The following is a 24,154-nucleotide window of genomic DNA, read 5'->3' as shown; positions in this document are numbered from 1 at the left end:
CAACAAACTACTGCATTACTGAAAGAGAACTGAGATAAAAAAAAAAAAAAAAAAAAAAAAAATCATGCACTTCCTTTGTATACTTGAGGGATTTTGAAGAGTACAGCAAAATAAACACTTAAAATAACTTATGAACCAGAAAGTGGAAGCATAGAAGAGATCAGCTGGAGAAATACAACTGAAAATTAGTCGGGGCCTTCTAGAAATTCTCCTGTTGTAGTAAGGTATGGTAGACGCTACACATCAACATCAAGGAGACGAGCTCAGTGCACTTCACGGTTCTCACACTTGCTCACTGCAAGTGTCAATGACACAGAATAGAGTTTAACGAGATGTATTTACTGTTACTGTGCATACGTACAAATGTGGGGGTATACATATGTGCATGCCACTCGGCATGTGTCAAAGAACGACTTTGTGGAGCTGGTCCTATGCTTCTGTCTTCACCTGGGTGACAGGAATAGAGTCAGATTGGCAGGTTCCTGTTACTCCACTTGGCCACCTTTCATAAGCCTCCCCTCATCCGGAGTCACACTTCCCAGAGATGGTGGTTTTGAGAGCTGGTAATGTAGCTGTGATGATGATGCGAACACTGTTAAAATTATGACCTTTCCTAGTTGTCCTCTGTGACGTGAATGGCACTACAGCAAGTCCACCTCAGGGCCCGATGCTTCCCAAACCTCACCCACTAGAGCCCCTGAGCTCACCCAAGTTAAACTGTGGCTGCGGCGCAGGAAGTACTGGCAGTGTGTGCAGGAAGGCATCTATGAAATGTCAGCGTCTCTGGATCCCTCTCTGTAGCTGAGGCAGGTGGCCGGAAGCATTAAAATGACCACATGCCAGTTTCCTGTGGCTGAACTAAAGCTGTCTTGCTTTGCTGCTATGTTTCATAGATCTTAATAAGTATATTGGCCCTTGGCTGGTTGATTTTGGTTGATTGGTTTGACTGGTTGGTGGTTGGTTGGCTGATTGGTTTGTGGTTGGTTTGATTTGGTTGCTGGTTGGTTAGTTGGTTAAAAATAGGTCTTACTTTGAAATCCTGGCTAGTCTGGACCTGGCTGACCTTGAACTCACAGAGTTCTGCCTCCCTCAGCCTCTGGAGAGCTGGGATTAAAGGCACGTGTCACTAGTGCCCTTGGTTTTTTGTTGTTGTTGTTTGTTTGTTAACCTACTTTTCAATGCTTTAGTAGTATGGGAAACAAAAAAGAGAGAGACAGAGAGTATGAATAAAAATTTATTTGAAATATCTCATAATAGTTTAAAGTGTAGAACTTCATAGAGAATAAATTTCTACATTATAGCCAGGCGGTGGTGGACACACACCTATAATCCCAGCACTTAGGAGGCAGAAACAGGTTGATGTAGGTGGATCTCTGTGAGTTCGAGGCCAGCCTGGTCTATATGGTGAGTTCTAGGATAGTCAGAGCTACAAAGGGAAACCCTGTCTCAAAAAAAAAAAAAAAAAAAAAAAAATCCTGCATTGTAGATGTTTCACAAATGTCTACTGTCACTGGGCCTTCCCATTATCTGGGGACTATGCAGACACAGATGTGGAAAATGTTGCCCTGAATGTGTGCCTGAATGAATGTGTGCCCAATTCCACATTCACAGCTCAGAGCTTGCCATTTTAGACTTCATAAAACCAGATATAACTCTAATCAAAGCAATTATGACCAATATAATCACATAAGTTTAAATTCCACTGTGGTTTAGGACCCAAAATTTCAATCAGTTTGTTCTAATGCTAAAATTCGTAACCCCCAAAGTTATGAGGCTAAATACAAAACATGGAGGGAGAAACTCAGAAGCAGCATCATAGTCCGTGTCCTCACACGAAGAGCACTGTCAGCAGCTACAACTGCTGAACTTGACTGGCGGACACCCCTGGAAGCACTCTCATCGTGAGGCTTTCTCAGACCCATTTACAGTGAGGGACACAGCCCACCCACAGACAGCTCCTGACCGGACACTCACGGTTCTGTTTTTCTTGTTATGTTTTCTGTTTAGGCCTGACAAACTGCTTTCTACATCATGAGGTCCTCTTCATAACTCAATTCCTCAACCCTTCCGGTTTAATCTACTCGTAAATTTTCTGTTTCACACAGCCAGGGACCAGGAGCACCTTGCAGCATCTTGAAACCCAGTATCCACTCAATGAGTTGTCTCCATCTTAATCAGCTGGCTTGCTGTGAGGAAAACAGGAAGAGAACTGGTACTTCCTCAAGGTCGTTTCAACTCAGAAATAGCTTTAGTTAAGGCTTAAGGTCTGCTTGAACTTCCTCTGTGGTAGTGAGCTACCCCTGGAAGGCCAGTCACTAGCAGCAAGCCTCACAAAGCCTAGGGTATTGAAAACATTTCAAACTGACTTCCTTTTCCCCTAAAATCTATCTTCTCCTTTTTCCTATCTCCTATATATGTTATATTGGGATTTGGAGAAAAATTGTAACTGCTTTGGAAAATAAAGAAATAAAAACTTACTTTTTTTCTAGACATGGAACAAGTATTTCAGTTCCTTATTAAAATATTGGACAGCTTCAAAATTACAAGTTACAAATATTTTAATTTCATTTTTGACAGCTTGATATAAGCATGCAGTATCTTGTGAACACATCCCTCCCTTTCCTCCTCCACCTAGCCTCTCTCTACTTCCATGGCTTAGTTTTGTGTGTGTGCACCTCTTGTGTTCACAATTACATCAGCATATCCTATCAAGACAGTGCTTCATATGATGCTTCCCCCATCCTTAGGCTCCTAAAATCCCTGCATTTTTAGCAGGGATGATACCGATGTTCTGTTAGGGATATGTGCTCAACATTCATTCATTCTCAACGTTTCAACCAGTTATGAGTCTCTGTACTGTTACTCACTAAAAATGGCAATGCTTTTAAAAAATACACATTGAGTACATTTATTTTCTTTAATTTTACTGGAAAAGACCATTACTTCTGGCTTACAAATTCTAGGCAGTTCATTTAAAACTGTGTGAGTACCGACACACGTTACCTGTCTTTACAAACAGAGTAAATGACTGTACTTTCTCCGAGGACTGGACTGTTCCGCCTCTGGGAATACTTGGAATACAGCTCATGAGACTAAGGAACTGAAGTGAATACTATCTTATTTAACTGAGATTTAATATTTTGCATCAGTCAGGTTGTGGTGGTGGTGGTGGCGGCAACAGTGCACACCTTTAACCCCAGTACTTTAATCCCAGGCAAAGGAAGATGGATCTCTGTGAACTCAAGACCAGCATGGTCTACAGAGCGAGTTCCAGGACAGCCAGGGATACACAGAAAAACAAGAACCAAAAAAAAAAAAAAATTTAATCAGCACCTGACTAGTGAATAAGAATGACTTGTCTAATGACAAGATCTGTCTTTTTAATGTGAAACACTTAACATACTGGAAGGATGCTACAGAGACAGTCTGGAGAAATTCACTCGGTTTTCTCTTATGATTATATCTTCTACAACTATAGTGCACTATCAATATCAAAACTAGTCGCTGGAATAGGTGAATGTTCTGGCCAGTCCACACTGGTGTGATTTTCAGCCAACACGATGAACATACAGTGATCCCACTTCCACAAAGAACGGCTCTTGTTCTCCATGCTCGCTCAGGCCAGCGGCCTTCTCACCTTCTCTAGCCCCTGACGATCACCAATCTGGTGTCTGTCCTATCCTTTTGTCATTTACAGAGTTACCTACTTGGAACCATATATGGACGTTGAGGATGCCTTTCTTTCTATGTCTAGCATAATGCCTTCAATAATTATTGGGGGTGCAAGGGCCAAGGGCACAAGACTGCCATATGTCCTCTTGCAGAGGAGTCTTGGTGTGGCTGTGCCACCAGTGGCTGACCATTTGTATTAAAGGAGATATGGTTGCCCACAGTCTTTGGCCATTGCAAATAACCGGCATGCCCATTCACACATGGGTGTTTTCATAAAGGTACCTGTCCAGTTTGATATTTCATCTGATACACTGTGAGTGAAATAATGTCTTTATGCTGTTTCCCATTTTCCTTTTACTTTACACTTTTATTTTACGGCTAGGGAATTAAGCCCAAACGTCGCATATGCTGAGCATGAACTCTTTCACTAAGCTATATTGTCGTATGCAAATTCAGATGATTCAACTTATATGCCTTTGATATTTCAGACCAAGGACTTTTTTCTAAGCCACAGGTAGAAAAATATTTTTCTATGTCTTTTTAAGGTTTATAGTTTAAGCCAGATATGGTGGTATACACCTGCCGTCTAAACACACAGAAGGCTGGGACCTGAATTTGAACCTAGCCTGGGTTACACATCAAAATTCTCCCATTAAGAATAATACAGTTTTTAGTTTATGTTTACATCAAAGACTTCTTTGACCTAACTTTTGAATGTCTGGGTTTGGTGACTCGATTGTGTGGCTATTTATTTCTTTTACGTCCTGACAGCAGTTTGCCCTCCCTCCTCCTCTCCAACTCCCCACATCCCCTCTGCCCATCCCCATTTGCTCCTCCATCTCTATTCAGAAAAGGGCAGGTCTCCCATGGATATTGACCAAACATAGCGTATCAAGCTGTAGTAAAACTAAGCAGCTTGCCTTGTATTAAAGTAGTGCAAGGCAACGTAGTATGAGGACTGGAGTCTCAAAAGCCAGCCCCTGCTCCCACTGTTAGGCGTCCTACAGGAAGACCAAGCTATACAATATAACATATATGCAGAGACCCTAAGTCAGTCCTATGCAGGCTCCCTGGTTGTTGGTTCAGTTTCTATGAGCTCCTATGAGCCCAGGTTAGTTTATTCTGTGGGATTTCTAAGTCCACACACCTATGGACACTTGATTTTTGACAAAGAAGCCAAAATTATACAATGGAAAAAAGAAAGCATCTTCAACAAATGCTGCTGGCATAATTGAAAGTTGACATGTAGAAGAATGCAAATAGATCTATTATTTATGACCCTGCACAAACTCAAGTTTAAGTGGATCAAAGACCTCAACATAAAACCAGATACACTTGTTGTAGGATGCCGCTTGTTTGTTCCCAGCTGCTCAGCCCCAAAATAATGACACAGAAACCATATTATTTGCAATACTGATTGGCCAATAGCTTAAGCATATTTCTGGCTAATTCATATCTTAAATTAACCCATCTCCATTAATATGTGAATTGCCACGAGGCTGTGGCTTACTGGGTAAAGTTCTGATTTCTATCAACATGGCTTCTCCCTGTCTCTGCCTTCTTGCTCCCAGCATTTAGTTTATTTTCCCCTGCCTAGCTCTGTTCTGCCCTGTTCTGCTATAAGCTCACAGCAGTTTTTTTTTATTCATTAACCAATAAAAGCAACACATACACAGAAGGACTTCCCACACCATACACTGAACCTGGTAAAAAGTGGGGAACAGCCGGGCGGTGGTGGCGCACGCCTTTAATCCCAGCACTCGGGAGGCAGAGGCAGGCAGATCTTGTGAGTTCAAGGCCAGCCTGGTCTACAAGAGCTAGTTCCAGGACAGGCTCCAAAACCACAGAGAAACCCTGTCTCGAAAAACCAAAAAAAAAAAAAAAAAAAAAAAATAATAAATGGGATCTCATGAAACTGAGAAGCTTCTGTAAGACAAAGGACACCATCAATAAGACAAAACAGCAGCCTGCAGAATGAGAAAAGATCTTTACCAACTCCACATCTGATGAGAGCTTATTTCCAAAATATAAAAAGAACTCAAAATATTCAAAAACTCAAGATAGGCATATAAAAACAAATAATCCAATTTTTAAAAAGGAGTATAGATCTAAACAGGGAATTCTCAACAGAAGAATCTCAAATGGTGGAGAAACATTTTTTTTAAAAAAGACAATATCCTGAGCCATCAGGGAAATTTCACATTATCCTTGTCAGAATGACTAAGATCAGAAGCACTGATAATAGCTCATGATGGAGAGGACATGGAGCAAAGGGAACACTCCTCCACAGCTGGTAGACTGCAAACTTGTACAGCAGCTTTGGAAATCGATATGGTGGTTTCTCAGAAATTTGGTAATCAATCTACCTCAAGTCCCAGCAATACCACTCTTGGGCATATACTCAAAGGATGCTCAATCACACCACAAGGACATTTACTCAACTATGTTCACAGCAGCTTTATTTGTCATAGCCAGAACCTGAAAACAACCTAGATGCCCCTCGATTGAAGAATGGATAAAGAAAATGTGGCACATTTACACAGTGGCTTATTATTCAGCTGTTAAAAACAATTACACCATGAAATTTACAGGCAAATAGATGGAACTAGAAAAAAATCATCTTGAGTGAGGTAACCCAGACCCCGAAAGTCAAACATGGTATGTACTCACTCATAAGCGGATACTAGCTGTAAAGCAAAGCTAACATGCTACAATCCACAGACCCAGAGAGGCTAGGTAACAAGGGGGGTTCAAGGAGGACACTAGAATTTCTCTGGGAAGGAGCAATAAAAGAGATTTGGTGGATAGACTTGGGGTAGGTGGGGGTGAGAACATGAGAGATCGGGTGGGGGTAGGGACTACTAAAAGAGACTACCGGAAAGGGAGTCACTTGGGGTCGGAAACCTGGTGCAAGGGAAGCTCCTGCAATCCACAAGGACGACCCCAGCTAAGACTCCCAGCAAAAGAGGATATGTAGCCTGACCTAGAAAACTCCTCTGGCCAGGCAAGACTTCCAGTGGCTGGGACAACAACCCAGCCACATAGCCTTCTACTTATGGTCTGTCCAGCCTATGGGATGTACTGGGGTAAGGGTGGCCTAGAGATTGAGGGAGTGGCCAACCAATGACTGGTCCAGCCTGAGAACCATGCCACCAGAGGGTACCCATCCCTGACACTGCCTGGAGTGCCACCACCCACAGGCTGGGTGGCCCAGAGACCTAGGATAGAATCAAGCACGACTGGAGGGGAAATGTAATGATGCCTAGTGATATTCTGTTGTACTGACAGATCACTGCCTAGCCCAATCGTCACCAGAGAGGCTGCAGCCAACAACGGATAGATGCAGAGACTCGCAGTCAAACATTAGGCTGAGCTCGGGGAATCCTGCGAAGGAGAGGGGGAAGGATTGTAGGAGCCAGGTGGGTCAAGACTGTGTAGGTTTTGATCATGAACATTTTAGATGACAAGATTGTGTCACCAGGTCAAAAGGTCACACACACCCTCAAAGTTTATGTTGAATGGATTGATTTCTTCTATCTTCCCTCCTTTCCTCTCTCCCTTCCTCCCTCTCTTCCTTGGTTCTTTTCTTCCACAGTTCATGGGTATCCAGTGGGAAACAATTTGTGGAACGGATCATCTTTCCTTGACTTTAATATCTTTCACAGATTTTCCTGTGGCAATGTTCCAGGCTCTGTACTGTTTCCTTTATATGTCTACCCCTCTTCCAATGCCAATTTTAACTCCACAAAAGCCGTAGACGCTGACGCTGTGATTCCTCAGGCACTATTCTTTATCAAGATCGTTACGTAGTTTCTGCACCAGGAACCCAGCTCTGGGGACCCATAAAAAACCTAGCATTCAGATTACAGGCACAGGACAAGAACAATCGTGCAGCAAAGGCAGATAAATATTTTCAAGAAAATCAGAGACTACTTCCCAAATTCAGAGAAAGAAATGTGTATCCAGGTGCAAGCAGTCTACAGAACACCAACTAGTCAGGGCCAGAAAAGAAATTCCCCACAACACATGCAAGTTAGAAGGTTAAAAATACAGAACAAAGAAAGGGCAATAAACAATGCAAGAAAAAAAATGTCAAGTCATTTATAAACGAAGGACAATCACACAGTTATACTAAGACATATACTCGCCCTGAAATTCTATGACTAGCCCTGAGTTCAGATACCACTGCCGGTTTTCCGAGCCTGCAGGCCAGCCTGACATACTTGCCTCTCCACTGCCTCCTGGTGGCTGCAGGACTCACAGGCTTGAAGATCAAATACTGCCTTCAGCTTTTCATTCCAGAGCAGAGGAGGGCAGAGCCCAAACACAAGGACTTGCTTGCCCTTCGTCCTTCTAAAGCTTGCCTTCACGAAGATAAACTTCATTTCTAGATAACCCTCTAAATCGGAAGCATCCATTTAAATAAGATAATTTTGTTTTTCTTAAACATACGGGTTATGTTGTTGAAGAAACAACACTGACACCTAATGATACTATGGTGGGCATCCTGCTGAGACAATGACAATGACAAGGGACTGCCACCGTATAGGTCACCTGTGGCTAACTCTGGAAAGCCTTTGAAGACCCTCCCTCCATAGAGCATGACATGGATAACGCAATCCACTGCTACTAAACAGCAAAGCACTGCTTAGACACATCGGTAGCATTCTCTCTCTTACTGCCACCAGATTTCTTACCAGAACTGGGGTGGGGCAGAAAACCAAAGTTGGAGCCCGAACACTTTTGCACTTATATTATTTAGAATTCTATCTGCAGTCTAGCCCAGACATCACCAGGACCTTGTGCAGCCGTACAGGACACTCAGATTTGGATGTGTCCTGGCCCTTAGCCACCAACCTGGACTCAGGAGACTGATCTGACCCTGGGTATCCTCCTGGCACTTTTTAAAAGAAATATCTAGAAATTTAGATTAAAAAAAACCAAATGTTTCTGTTTTATTTTGCTTCTAGGCCTAAACCTGGTTTTGTAGTTCAGCCTGGCCTCAAACTCAAAAAAAAAAAAAAAAAAATCCTCCTGCCTCTGTTTCCCAGAGTGTTGCCACTCAGGGTCATGGTGTCCTCTGGGCCCAGGCTGCTAATGAAGACCATTTCAGGGTCTGTGGTCCTATAGCAGCCAGGGTTATATGGGGCACCTGTTGCCACCAAGCGCTGTGAGGATGCCCAGGATCTGATCAGCCAACGGAGTCCAGGTTGGTGGCTAAGGGCCAGGACACATCCAGATCTGAGCGTCCTGTACTGCTTGCTACACAGGTCATGGCAATGTCTGGGCCAGAGCTGCAGCTAAGGGTCATATCGGGGTCTGTGCTGATGTCCAATGCATCCATTACCATCGAAGGCCATGCAGACACCAGAGATCGAGGGCCACGTTGGCATCTCAGGGTCATACTTCCGCTGGGGCAGTGGTGACATCCAGACCAAGCCACTGTTGACGACCATATCTGGGTCTATGGTTCTACCGTGGCTGTGGGTCTGTGCTGAAATCTGGGTCCTACATTGCTACCAAAGGTCACATAGAGGCCCAAGGACAGGGCCACAACCATTCTCCTCTGAGTGACCAGTCCCTCTGCTCAGAGCCAGGATGTCTACTAGGCCCAAGCTGCTGCTGAGGGCCATGTCAAGGTTCATGATCCAGCTACAGCTGGAATCTGTGGCCTGTGTAGGAAACACGCGAGATAAAATCAGAGGGTCATGCTAAGCCAGCTATACCCTTCGCTAGCCCTGGGACAGCTGACCTTGCCTCTCGCTGGACAGTACAGCAAGAGAGCTGGCCCCTGCATGCTGGAGAGATGCCCCTGACTCCTCACCACAGGCCAGGGTGAATGGACCCTGAGAACAAGCTTATAGGGAAGTTGACTCCACCCACTCATCCAAGGTGGGTGGCCCCAGGGGCCTGGACTGACCACCTTGGCTACTATCCAGGCCCACAGCTAGGTCTTGGGTTGACCCACCCTAGCATCTACCCCATCTATGACCGGCTGGAGCTGATGAAGGGACTGGTTCTATGGAACAATAGCCCCAAGATCTCCAAGACTAGGGGCAGCCACAGGATATCTCAGAGGAGTTCTGGTTAGGATACCAGAAACCAGAGGCCTTGAACCAGATCAGTGACAGTAAAACTGATGGGACCAAGAGGTATGCTATTGGGCACACTGAAGCCTCCACCGCCACCAGGATGAATGAAGAGGTGTTGGAGAAGCAGGAAAGAAGAAACAAACAGAGTTTTCTGTTGTTGTGGATTTTATTTTGTTTTCATTGTAGGTTTTTTTTGTTTGTTTGTTTTTGTTTTTTGCTTGTTTTTATCTGCTTGATTGCTTACTTTGAATTGTTTACTTATGTTGGGATGGGGGCATGGCAGGGATAAGGGAAGGATTGGCGGACTGGGAGGTGAACAGAAGTGGGTGTATGATGTGAAACTCCCAAAGAGTCAATAAAGAAATTTTTTTAAAAAATGAGATCTTGATGCATCTGTAGTTGAGAACACGGAAAGGTCAAACCTTGGCCTAAGCACTGGTGGCTTCTAGGGCCCCACACTCTGCTACCACAGTTACTTAACACTTCACTCCTAACTTGGTATAAATTATTCGATATGCAGAAACCAAAATAAACCCACAATTTAGAAGGTCACAGTTAAAACTTCACAAGGATGGAAGTAGTAACAACAAAGCAGAGTTTACATGAATACACATCCACTTTTAAAAACACACAGTGCTCTTAAGTTTCTTCCAGGAAGTCCCTTACTGTTTTGTAGAGTCTCTCAGGGCTCTGTGAAATGCACAGACTCACAATCCACCACTGCTAAAATTCTCAGCAGATTAAAAAAAAAAAAGAAATAGGACATTCTGTGGCATTTTTCCAACTTGTGAGAGTCTAAAACCAGAGAAACCATTTGAAAAGCCTGTTATAAGATTTGAAATCTTATGAATCATAAAGAGACATGAAAACCGTTCTTCAAAAGGAGGGAAAAATCAATACTTCATATTTACATAAGTTATTTTCTTGTTGCTATTTATTTATGAAACAAAATCTCAACGTGTATCTCAGTCAGATTTACAACTTCGGCTCATAGTTCAGGTTTCTAAGAGCTGAAGTCACAGGCATGCTCCATCACAACAGATAGCGATTTTAATGAATATTTGTGAGGTTTTCTCTTATTTCAGGCTTCTAAGCGCTGAGGTCACACTCCATCACAATGGATATCCATTTTAATTACTTGAATATTCGTAGGTTTTCTACATGCCTTTGATTCAAAAATAACTTCCCCAAAGTACTCTTTTTCTATCTAAATATTGTATTAACAAAACAAACAAAAGAATATTAATAACTTGAATATGATGAATAATTTATAAACTTCAGATACAGGAACAAATAACATATACCAGTGACTGTATTTGATTCCTGTGTAGAATTAATATAATCTTACATTAAAACCTTAATAGTAATGATAATGATAAAAATTCAATAGTGATTCTATTAGGGAAAATTAGTCATTTTCTTTACCTTAGCTACTAGTATTTTCAGATATCATTATTAATATGTCACGAGAAAGAGCTAACATACAAGACTTAAGCTAAAATATTGTCTTTGCAATATATCCTAACCTTGGGCACTGTGATGAGTAATTCTAATAATAGGATCTAAAACTAGCAAAGGAAGACAAGCCTGTGAGCAATTATCTAGCTTAGATTAACCAGAGCTTATGATGCACCTTCTTATGTGAGCCGTGTTATTATGTTATAATAATAGAATACAATATATTAATATGTAGGGGAAGACACCCCTACATGTGAGCTGTATTTTGGGGGCAGGGTGGGAGGAGCCCACTTAAAGGGAAGATCCTTTGCCTGCTTGCCTTTCAGTCTCACTGGTGAGTCCATCGACCCTGACCTTGAGTTCATCCCTGTTCTTACTGGCACTGCTACAGCTGCTGCAGCTGATACTGGAACCCAACTTCTTGAGTCATTGTCTTAGTCACTGCTCACTGCTGTGAATAGACCATGACCAAGGTAACTCTTATAAAAGAAAGCATTTAACCCGGGGCTTTTCAACAGTTTGAGAGTGTTAGTTCATGATCATCATGGCAGAAAGCATATAGGCATGGTGCTGGAGCGGTAGCTGAGAGCTTTACATCCATTTCTGCAGGGAGAGAGACAGAGAGAAAGAGAGAGAGAGACACTGGGCCTGACGAGGGCTTTTGAAAGCACAAATCCCAACCCCAGTGACACACTTCCTCCAACAAGGCCACCCGTCCTAATTCTTTTAGCCCTTCCTAAACAGTTCCATTCCCTAAAGTCTAGGCATTCAACTATTTAAGCCTATGGGGTCATTCACACTCAAAGTACTACAGCAATCCAAAGTGGACTCAAGAGCAGTGGCTCTCCGGCAATCTTCCAGGCTGTCAGCATCAGACTGGGACTTCTGAGAGATGTTTCATGGACTAAGCAGACTCCAGGTTCTTAACCTTGCCAATATAAACGCAGCTAACATTAGGCAATCCACCTCCGTGAAGAGGACAATCACTAGGAACACTGAAAATCCATGTTGTGAACTATTTAAAGAGCCAAGAAAGATACATTTATGAGGCTCCTGATTCACTGTTTGTGAAGATCAAGGAATTTAGTGGCACATTATATAATGTTTTGAACGTTTGCAAGAAAGTAAGAAATAGGTCGGGAGGGGGTGGCGCACGCCTTTAATCCCAGCACTCGGTAGGCAGAGGCAGGCGGATCTCTGGGAGTTCGAGGCCAGCCTGGTCTACAAGAGCTAGTTCCAGGACAGGCTCCAAAGCTACAGAGAAACCCTGTCTCGAAAAACAAAAACAAACAAAAAAAGAAAGTAAGAAATATAATGATCCCAATTGGTTGCTATGATGGCTAATCTCTTTTGTCTGCTGACTACATCTGAAATTAACTAACATGCAAGCAGTTGGGCACAACTGTGAGGGATTTTTCTGGACTGGATTATCTGAGGTAAGAAGACCTGCCCTAAGTCAGGGCCACACCTTCCAGGGGTAGCCTACATAAAGGACATGGAAAAGAAAGCTCTTGCTTTTTGTCTTCTTGCTCGCACTCTGTCAAGTTCATATTAGAGCCTACTTCAGATATATATTGAAAATCAGCTGAGACATCCAGCCTCACAGACTAGCTAACTCCTGGATTCTTGGACTTTCTGTCAGGAAACAGACATCATTCGACTAGTCAGATGATAGCCCATAATAAGTCTTACATAGATGCAGATTAGCTAGATACATAGATAGACAGATTTATGCTATCACTTCCGTTTCACTAGAAAACCCTGACTACTACTATTCTCCATTTGAGAAACAGCTCTTGGCTTGCTATTGGGCCTTAGTAGAAACTGAACGTTGACAATGGGCCACCAAGTTACCATGTGACCTGAGCTGCCCATCATGAGCTAGATGTTACCTGACCCACCAAATCATGACGTAGGGCATGCACAGCAGCAATGCATTATCAAATGGAAGGAGTATAGACGTGATCAGGCCACAGCAGGCTCTGAGGACACAGCAGGTCACATGAAGAGCTGCCCAAATGCCTTTGCTTTCTACTTCCATTACAGTGCCATCTGCTGCCACGCATGCACCTATAGCCTTGTGGGATGTGCCCTATGATCTGTTGACTGTGGAAGAGAAGCCTAGGGTTTACAGATGGTTTATGTGTTATGCAGGCACCATCCAGAAGTAGACAGCTGCAGCACTGCAACCCCTTTCTCAAAGGGAAATCTTCACAGTGGGCAGAACTTCAGGCAACACACATAGTCATACGTTTTGTGTGGAAGGAGAAATGACCAGATGTGATTGTTCACTGATTGACAGGTTGTAGCCAGTGGGTTGGTTATGAACTCAGAAAGAACATGATTGGAAAGTTGTTGAGAAAAATATCTATAGAAATATATAGATCAATCTCTCCAAATCAGTGAAGGATGCAAGGATACTTCCATTCCATGTGGATGCTCATCAAAAGGCGACCCAGCTGAGGAGGAGTTCAGGAACCAAGTACATAGGATGACCCATTCTGTTGACAGTCAGCCTCTCTCCCAGCCATCCCTGTCAGTGCCCAATGGGCCTATGCACAACACGGCCATGGTGGCGGAGATGAGGTTATGCATGGACTCAACAACATGGACTCTCACTCACCAAGGTTGACCTGGCGACAGCTGATGCTGAGGGCCAGATCTGCTAATAGTAGAGACCAACACTGAGCCCCAGATATGGTATCATTCCCCAGGATGACCAGCTAGTGACCTGATGGCAGATTGACTACACGAGACCACTTTCTTTGTGGACACGACAATGCTTTGCCTATATTGGAGTAGATACTTATTTACCTTTCCCACACATAATGCTTCTGTCTGTGGACTCAGAGACCACCTTATCCACTGTCACTGTATTCCACACAGAATTGACTCTGACCTAGGAACCCATCACAGCCAAACAAGTGTGCTCAGAGAATCCACTTGTCTTAACGTTCTCTGAAATCCTTAGGCAGCTATTCTGATAGAATGATGGACTGGCCTTTTAAAGACACGGCTATAGTGCCAATTAGTCACGGTCACCTGGAAGGCTGGGCAAGGTTCTCCAGAAGTATATAGTTTAAACCAGCGCCAGTATATAGTACCATTTCTCCATCGCTAGAAGTCACCTGTCCAGGAATCAAGGTGTAGGAAGGGGAATAGTTCTACTCCCTATCACCCTCAGTTATCCCCTGGGAAAATCTTTGCTTCCTGTTCCCACAACCTTAAGTTCTGCTGGCCTAGAAGTTTTGGTTCCAGAGGTGGTGTGATAGTTTGAATATGGATGGGCCCCAAAGGCTCATATATTTGGATGCTTAGTCATCAGGGAATTGCGCTACTTGAGAAGGTTTAGGAGCTGTGGCCTTATTGGAGGAAATGTGCCACTGGGGAGGGCTTTGAGGTTTCAGAAGCCCAACCCAGGCCCAGTGACTCTTCCTCCTGTTGCCTATGGATCCAGATGTAGATTCTCAGCTCCTTCTCCAGCACCCTGTCTTTCTGCATCCTGCCATATGCCCCACCATGTTGATAATGGACTAAACCTCTGAAATTGTAAGCAAGCACCAATTAAATGATTTCCTGTATTAGAGTTGCCATGGTCATGGTGTCTCTTCACAGCAGCACAACACTGACTAAGACAGGACGCTTCCAGGAATGCTGGACTTGGGAGCAATAGAAAGGAAGATAACAGGGTACAAGTTATCTGATAGGGGATATCTGAAAGGGGGAGCTCTTTGGGGATGGGTAAGAGAGGTAAATAGAGAAAACAGATGGAAGAGAGCAAAATAACAATAGAGATTTTTGATAAAGACATAAGCAATCATACTATCAACTATTACCTAAAAAAAACCTATAATATACCTAATTCTACCCATAAATAACATATTAGTTTTAACAAACATTTCTCATCTGGGCTAAACAATGCTCTCTTTAAAGACCAAAGGCCACCTAATGAAAACTAGACATAAAAAGTCCAGGGCTGTCCAAGACTCCTAAAACATGCAGCCTATGGTTATTGCCTCCAGAGGTAGAAGGTGGGTGCTTATTGCTAAGGATACCATGCACTTCAGAAATAGAGTCCAGAGGCCACTGAGCCATAGCTGGCCTGAAAGCCTCCTCCTGAAGGAACAGCTTACATGGTACCAGAAGGCAGCACACAACCTGCTCATTCCTAAGCAGTGCAAGAAAGAGCAGCGTTTATGTAGGACAAAGTATTCAAAACCTGTTTTTAAACCACCCATATAGCGAAAGTAAAAGTGGGAAATCTCAGTGCAGGCTTTCATAAACACTAGGCTCATAAAATCTTGTTTTTAAAGCGCCATATTATGAGTGCTTTATTCATCTGAGGTCCTTCAAGGAAGGGCCAGAGTCTTCATTAAAAACTTTCCCTGGCACTTATTACCCATCTGCGTGATCACAGTTCACCCAGTGGAGCTTTTCCTGCTTCCTTAAGGACCTTTAAACTTCCTTCAGTCCCCCCCCCCTCCCGCCACACACACACTGTTTCCCAGTCAGTTCATGAACACACCCAACGCCTGCAGCTGCTGAATGTTACAGAAAAGTCATTCCTGGAGGAACTTACTAACCAATGGTCTTCGCTCCTGTTTCAATTTTCTATGCTTCTATAGAAGATATTCCAGAATACCAACCATGTAACTGACTAAAACACCATTTCAACATATCTGTTACACAACTTGATAAAAAACACTTATATTTTTATAATTTTTTTTTACTTTTATTTAATATAACAAGAATATCCAAATCAGGCATTTTGGTATAAGCCTTTAATCCCAGTACTCAGGAGGCTACACAGAGAAACAAACAAAAAATTTCATACACCGTGGCCTGATCAAGACTGTCACACAACAGTTCAGACCAAACATTTCAAACAGATTTCAAACCAACCCTAAAGTAGGCGAGGAAGAATCTTCAAAGGCTTTAAACCATCAGCCCTTAAAAAGAGACAGGATAGCAGCTTTCCAATTCCTCCCCGTTTTGCAGGGTGTTCTTTCCTTTGTGTCTGCTGTGTGTGTGTTTCCTCGCCCCCAGGAAACGCCTTCCTTCAGCTGCTGATTCCGTGGGGTTTGAGATTTCTCAGCAGCTACTTGCTGCGGTACAGATTTTTTTTCATGCTTTTTAATTCTTTAACTGGCAGAGAAAACTAACCTGATCAAGACCCCTACACCACATCATTTCACGACCCCTAGACTGCCTCCTGCAAAAGGAAACAAATTATATCCTTCCAACCTACAATGACACAAAACATACACTCCTATTCCGAAACAGAGGAATGAGGCCATATTGGGAGAAAGACTGGACTAAAGGAAGACCGAAATCGAGCAGGGCAGGCGTCGGATCCCATAGTGCGTGCAGTCCTGACTTGTGCCACCTCCTGACGTGCCGTGTCTGGACTTCAGTTTCAAAGGGCTCTTGTGCTTCACCCTTCGGCTTTGCTGCCCACACTGTACATTCTTTCCTGGGCTGGTTCACTCCCTGTCTGCAGTTCTGGTCAGAATGCTCACGGCTCTGGCATCTCCAACATCTTGGGGGCTCCACCAAAACCTAGGCTTAACTTCCAGTTTCATGAAATGGCCTATCACGGCTTCACCGGAAATACACAGCCATGTATTGTCTGGCCTCAGCAGCTCTCTAAAACTGTAGGGGGTAAATTCATGAGGCCCTTTTCTCTTGCATCTTTCATGCCCACAAAACCTGTCACACATAAACAAAACTGCCAAATTTGGCTGCCAACTTGGGTGGACTCTCACTCCCGTGACTACATTAGCAACAGCTTTTGTATGTTAAGGAAACTGCTTTCTGCAAGTAAACATCCCTTAGGTTTTCTCCCTTCACAAGTTTAGTTTAGCTAAGAGCGGGTCTTACCCTGGAGGCACCTTCCCTATGCAGGAAATAGCCACTTAGCGGCATAAGTTCTTTTCTTTTCTCCAAACTGTACATTGTGTATCTCTTTTAGCCCCTCTTGCTCTTCACTACAGAACTGCGTAAGAGTTGTCAGTGATACGCATTCTGTAGGCTCAACATTATTTATGCTGACTTGAAAATTCCTCTGCTAAAGAAGTTAGCACATTTCTTTTTAATTCAGCCTCATGTAAAATTTTAGGACAAGGGCAGAAAACAGCCACATCCTTTGCCAAAATATAACGTGTATGTATGTATGGCCTCATGTATGGCCTCTAGACCAGCTGCCAAAAGAAACCTTGCTCTCTCTGAAACTGCTCAAGCTGGGCCTCCGTATTTCCACCTCGGACTTACAGTCTGGACTATGAGTTCTAAAAGCAGTAAAAAGCATTTCTGAGAAGAAAACAGCCTGGAGAACCAGCTGAGAAACGTAGACTATATTATTAAAAAAATAATTTCCAGAAAACAGCATTGGCTTCTTGTACCCAGTACATACAAGTGTTTTCAATGCCCTCAAAGAGGAAATCTTTAGGGGCAAGGCCCGAAAGACTCAAGGAGCACAGGTTAGTTGAAAATTCAATCCATCAACTCTTGGAAACTCAAGATTTGGCTCTGGGCAATCGCTAACACTCTTTTATCAGTCAATCAACCTTGTAGAATTTCTACTAACTGGTAAAACTCCACACACAAGATTTTTTTTTTCTGGAAACTTCCGTGTACAACAGAATGTTGTCATCAATGCAGATACTTCACAGATAAGAGGAAAATAAAATAAATGAGCTACTTGCAATGAGAGTCAGCAGGAACAACACCGAGTAGGAAAGATCTCCTCAACCACAAGACCTTCAGATGCTCCACTGTGGGACAGGAAAAAGAGAAAGGCCCAGAAAGAGCTGGAGAGAGCCTAAAAATAAGATGGTAGAAGTATAAATACACCAGTAGTTACAATATAAATGGAATAAAGGCACCTAATAACAACAACAAAAAAATACTTTCCAATCTTACACTGTATATATCCCTTAAAATGTATGAATCAAATTATCTTGGGCTATTTTTTACAACTTTTTTTAAATTTTAAAACAATATTTTCTCATTTTACATACCAATCCCAGTTCCTACTTCCTCCCCTCCCTCCCACTTCCCGCACCTTCCTCCCACCCCACCTCACTCCCACTCATTACTCAGAGAGGGTGAGGCTTCCCATGAGGAGTCAACAAAGTCTGTCACATCACTTTAAAGCAGGACCAAGGCCCACCCCCCATATCTAGGCTGAGCAAGGTATTCCTCCAAAGAGAATGGGCTTCAGAAAGCTAGAACAAGCACTAGGGACAAATTCTGGTCCCACTGCCAGTGGCCCCATAGGCTGTTTCAGCCACATAACTGTCATTCTGGAGTCAGTGAGCTTCCACTAGCTCAGGTCAGCTGTTTCTGTGGGTGTCCCCATCATGGTCTTGACCCCTTTGCTCAAACTGTCGCTCCTCCCCGTCTTCGACTGGACTCCGGAAACTCAGAGCTCATAATCATCCGTTGCCCACCTTTGTGTGTGACCACCGGGTGTGGAGTACTTTAGAAATGTGCTAGCAGGCCACCAGCTCCCACCACCCAAGAGCTAAGACTGTCACCTGGTCACATTTGAGACCTATAGCAAAGATGTCACCTGACGTTCCCGCTGTGAATAAGAATTCATGGAAAGAGGCTGTATCCATGATAGTCATGTGACAATTATCAGCAGGAAGAAATCCATCTTGAGAGGATAAGTAACCAATTGACTTCATTTCTGTGCGTGTTTTGTTTTCCTTATGTATGATACAGAATCTCACTCCAGTTCGGACTGACTTGAAACTAGATCACTTTACGGACTTTCAAGGCAGGACCGCCTTTTTGCCTCTGCCTCCAATGTGCTGGATTACAGATCTCGTTAGCACACTTGGCTGTCTTCTAAAACATAGAATGTTAATTTAGGGGCTGGAGAGACGGCTTAGTGGTTGAGGGACTGGCTGCTCTTCCAGAGGACCTGGGATCAATTCTGAGCCCCTACATGGTAGCTCACAACAATCTGGGACTCCAATTCCAGGGGATCTAATGCCTTCCAGTCTCCTTAGACACTAGGCATTCACGTGGTGCATAGGCAAACATGCCAGCAAAACACCCAGATACATAAAGTAATAAAATTCTTTTTAAAAAAAATTAAACTATGGATCCACAATTATTAAAATACTCTTTCTATGACAAAAGTCTACCTAGAGTCTTTTACTGTATTAATTCTGAATGCTTCTCAAATACTTCCGTAGGACTGATGAAGACACTGCCTAGAGGAGTTGTAACACAGCCCTGGGCCAGACATTTTCTGGTGTGAGTCCTGGTCACAAATCACCAGTTAGATACTCCAATCAACTTAGCAAAGCTCCTTGGGCCTCAATTTCTTCACCTCTAAATAGGCATCATAGTCTCTTCCTACTATGATTTTTTGTGAAATAAATTTATGTACATGTGTATTTGTGTATTACAACAAATTTCTTAATTGAAAAAGGGCATTCAATAGATAATAGCAACTGTAACATGTAGGAGGAGAATAGTCATTTGCTAATACAATAGATATTAAAGAATTTCTTAGTGCCGGATTTCAGGAGACATAGAGAGAAGTAAAAGATTCCTTGTTATAATACTCTCTAGCATGCTTGCCTTGTGTCAGACAATTGACGTGTATGCAACCACTCCGGTCATTAAGTAACACCGCTTCCACTGTCCAGATCAAGAACCTCATGATGAGCGCTACACAACGCCCAAATTTCTGTCCTAAACACTCCTCTGCTTCACCAGATGAGGACTTGACACTCAGGCACATGCAAAGGTAGACTTTATAGACTTTGCTTTTATTATTTTTGACACAAAATAAGTTGCTTTTGAACTAGAATCTCAGTCTGTAGCTTATGCTTCCTGTAGATCACAATAGTCCTCATAGCTTGATCTTCCAGCATTCCCACTTGGCCTCTGCTAAGTCCTTGTCTTCTCTGACACGGCTCCTTGTTTAAGAAAAGGAACATTTCTGTGGATAACTGCCCACTCTGACTCACTTCAACTGTGTGGTTTTCACATATAACTCCCTTTCCTGAGAGTTACAGAATACAGGGCACTTCCCAAGAATTTAACTTGACTTTCTTTTGATAAGGACACACTTATTTAATGATGAACAGTTTGATGAGATCAAATAAGAAAGACACGTTTGGTTAAAAGGAAGCACACTGAACAGGTTTTCTCCACACTGACCAGCTTGTTCAGAGTGTTTACAGATTGAACAAGGTGGGGTGGCTGTCCAGTGTTCTAGAAAACTCTTTCTCCTTCAGTTGCTACAGATACTGTTATGTGAAGGGAACAGCCACACCTATTCAGATGTACGTAATTACTTTCCAAAGTTGAAAATAACAAGTAAAATGCTCAGTTCCCTGGAAGGAAGCAGTGCTAAGACAATGTAACAAAACCAGAAAGGTGGCCTGCAAGCTGTTTCCTTCTTTTAAAAATACAGTTCTTGACCGTTTGGGGGGTTGGGGGAACACTTATGAATATACAACTCACCAGAATTGACTCTCTCCTTCTCTCATGTGGGTACCAGGGATGGAGCTCGGGGCCTAGGTTGGGCAGTAAGTGCCTAATTTACCTGCTGAGCCTTCTCTACCACCCATAGGCACTCTATTTCTTAAAGGGTCAGAGATGAGATTCTCTTTGAATTAAAACTTAAAAAAGGAAGAAAGGATAGCTGAGTGGTAGCCTGGTTACCCATGGTGCCCTGAGTTCCATCCTTGTCACTGAAAAGAACAAAAGAGCAAACAGAACTCCTTCTATAAGCACAGCTGACTTAAGGAAATAATTTCTAGACTATACTGAGCCCCTGCACTCTTGATCACCTCTGCAAAGCATCTGAAGATAAACCAAGTGACAGCACTTCACTAACGCTGTAAGGAATCAGCCCAGCATCTGCCCTGAAAAACACCGATGAACAAGATGCCATGACTAAGTACCTGCTTCCAAAATACAGAAGTCTTTTCAAAGCAAGCTTCACTTAATAAGAAAACATTTTCATTTAGATTGGTGAATCAGACCAAACTGGAAGAAATCTCAATAATACATCATCAGTCTCCCACTTCTGCAGGAAATGAGTGTGGAGGAGTATCCATGAGCCAGTTCCTTGTTCGGGAATCTTCTCGCATCACGACCTTATCTAACGCGAGCACACACATAGAACACACCATCCATCACGATTTTCTGCCGTATACCTTCTACGGCTTTGGGACAAGGACTACACGGTACATTTACCATCCTCAACACTTAACCACATTTAAGTAATCAAAGCTGCGTGTTCAATCATTACAAAATCCGTGAAGGTCAATAACAGAATGGTGAGAAGATTTCTTTTTAAGACTCAGAATTTATACATGTAAACACTTGTTACTGATCTCTGAGTGCCTAACTTTTGCCCTCAGGAAGGTAGGGGGCCTCTTCTGAGAAGGAAACGCCAGGGAACCAAGGTCCAACTGAAGGAAGGAATTTAGCGAAGCTTAAATAGCAGTATATAGAAAATTAGCTGTATAATTCCTAATAAAACTTTTTATAAAGACACACCTTTACTTTTGAAGAACGGGTCATTTTCTTGCTAAAGAAGCTTTGAGAGAAAGGACAAACTAGGAAGCGCGTCCAACCTGCAATTAACTAACCCGGAGGTTGCTTTCACATCAGGAGAGAGGGTGCCATCAACGTTGCAGGAGGCTGGCCAAATAGCCCCCTCCTACCCACCCAAGGCACACCCCTACCAGCCCACCCAAACAATGCCCCCATCACGAACTCACAACCCACGGCACGCCCCCGACCAATCCACCCATTCAAGGCGCGCCCCCAACCCACTCACCCAAGGCACGCCCCCCCACCAAGCCACTAATCCAAGGCACGCCCCTGCCAGTCCACGCACCCACGACACGCCCCCCACTAACCTACCCATCTAAGACACGCCCCCACCAGCCCACGCATTCACGGCACGCCCCCCACTAACCCACCCATCTAAGGCACGCCCACTCACCCAAGGCACGCTCCCCAACCCACTTATCCAAGGCACGCCCCCGCCAGTCCACGCACCCACGGCACGCCCCCCTCACTAACCCACCCATCCAAGGCACGCCCCCCGGCAGCCCACGCATCCACGGCACGTCCCCCCAACCCAAGCACCCTCCGCACGAGCCCCTCCCCATCCACCCACGCATACCTGCGGCCTGGCCCGGGACTGCGAGGAAGCCAGCCCGCCGCGAGGGCGGCAAGGGTCTGCTCCAGGGCCGCGGGATCCCGGGCGGCAGGTAGGCGCCTGACTTCCGCCGGATCGCCACCCTCCTGAATGTGTAGTCGCCCTGGCTGTTCATGGTGGCCTGCGGTCACTGCGGTCACTCCCCGGAAGCCGCGGCCCACGTCCCGGCCGAGCGGCTGCCGGTGCCCACCGCTGCCCCCGCAGGCCTCGCTTCCCGTCGGACCCGCGGGCGGCGGCCCAGGTCACCTCCCTGCACAGCCAATCGCCAGAGCGCAGCCCGGACCCGCCCGAGAGACTCGGGGGACCGACGTTGCCCATTGGCCCGGGGCAGGGCCGCGTGCACCTGCCAGGCTCACCTGGACCCCAGAAACGCCTCGCCCGCTCCGCTCACCTACCAGCCACGCCCCGGGAGGCCGGAAGAACAGTCCTGCCCTTTACCACACTCCAAGGGCCAAAGCCTCTCGGGCCGCGGTGCTGAGAAGTGTAGGTGAGGAAACTAAGCTTTGAAACTGAGGGGAGCTAGCACTGCCGGGCTAGGCAGGAATTCCAACCATGTCCACACCGCCGCTCTTTAGGAAGAACCGAATCATCTTGCCAGGAGCACTGTTGGAAGGATAAGGAAGCACACCTTTCTGCCTAAAGGGAATTAGATTTATTCTGGTGTCCTTCTGAGTGACCATGACTCCGGGAACACATATTTAGGTTATCCCAAATTCCGTTTTCCATCGTGGAAGGACTATTAAAGTTTCACAGAACAAATGAAATCAAGGCAAAAATCAAGGGAAGTATAAAATACATTGGTAGGTATTACCAGAGATGCAGTTACAAAAAAGACGGAGGCTTTTTTCTGTATGCCCTGAGATACTATCACATGGCATTTTAGCCCTGGGGTTGCTAGAAGTCAGTGGGTCTACTAAGTCCACAGATTCCAAGGGTTTTTAATCTATAAGTTACAGGATGTTAGTTTTGACCCAGAGGTGGGCAAGAGGTGGCTGTTCCCATGGACAAGGACATTCGCCTCTGGCCTGCAACATTCCAGTCTCTCCACAGTACCGAGATTCTAATCAGCAGACAGATGTCTTCAGGAGTTTCCGTCCACGGAGTAAACCAGAAAAGGAGCCAACATTAGCGGACTCGGAGCAGCACGAGACCCATTTATCATGACCACTGTTAAACATATCGCCGTAAGAAAGTCAAGAGATTTGTGAAAACGAAGCAGTTTTAATCTAGAGTTCTGCAAGAAAGGGAGCTAAGCATATAGAGAAGAGGCCGAAGTAGCTGGCGTGGTGATCTGGAGCAAGGCAATGGCTTTTAAAGTCCCTGATTGCAATAAATGCTTGTCCCCTCTTCCCATAGACCAGGGCTTGCTCTCCTTCCGAATCCCCATCTTAAAAGCTTAGGGCAGTTTATTTAATAAGTAACTCGCTCCCCCACTGCCCGCTTCGTTGATCTGGGCTGTCACATAGCAGACTGCCCATGCTTGCAGCTCTCCAGAGCTGTGAGGTAAGCTGACTTCAGCCACCAGCTGTGTGTGAGAGCGACAGATGCCTCGGGACACCTGCTTATCTGCAGCTCATGAACTTAAGCACACCTCATACTGAAAATGAACCAGAACAACTCATTTCTTACACTGCTTTCAGGAAGTTAGTGATAATGCACTAATGTACTTAGAGTTCTTTTACATGTCAGGCATACACACACACACACACATATGCATATGTGCAAGTCC

At 44.3% G+C, this 24,154-nt stretch overlaps 1 protein-coding gene across 1 annotated transcript in view; it reads right to left on the bottom strand.

Annotated features, from left to right (window-relative positions):
* Fgd4 (FYVE, RhoGEF and PH domain containing 4) overlaps positions 1-22,540 on the bottom strand; it is a 157,799-nt gene extending 135,259 nt beyond the window's left edge. The window contains exon 1 of the mRNA XM_057763925.1: positions 22,390-22,540. Coding sequence (XP_057619908.1) covers positions 22,390-22,540 — 151 coding nt within the window. The remainder of the gene's footprint in view (positions 1-22,389) is intronic.
* Between the last annotated feature and the right edge of the window lie 1,614 nt (positions 22,541-24,154).

Source organism: Chionomys nivalis, chromosome 3, assembly GCF_950005125.1.
Source record: "Chionomys nivalis chromosome 3, mChiNiv1.1, whole genome shotgun sequence".
NCBI classification, from domain to species: domain Eukaryota; kingdom Metazoa; phylum Chordata; class Mammalia; order Rodentia; family Cricetidae; genus Chionomys; species Chionomys nivalis.
The sequence above is the reverse complement of the archived record's forward strand: the minus strand, read 5'-3'. Positions and strand labels throughout refer to the sequence as shown.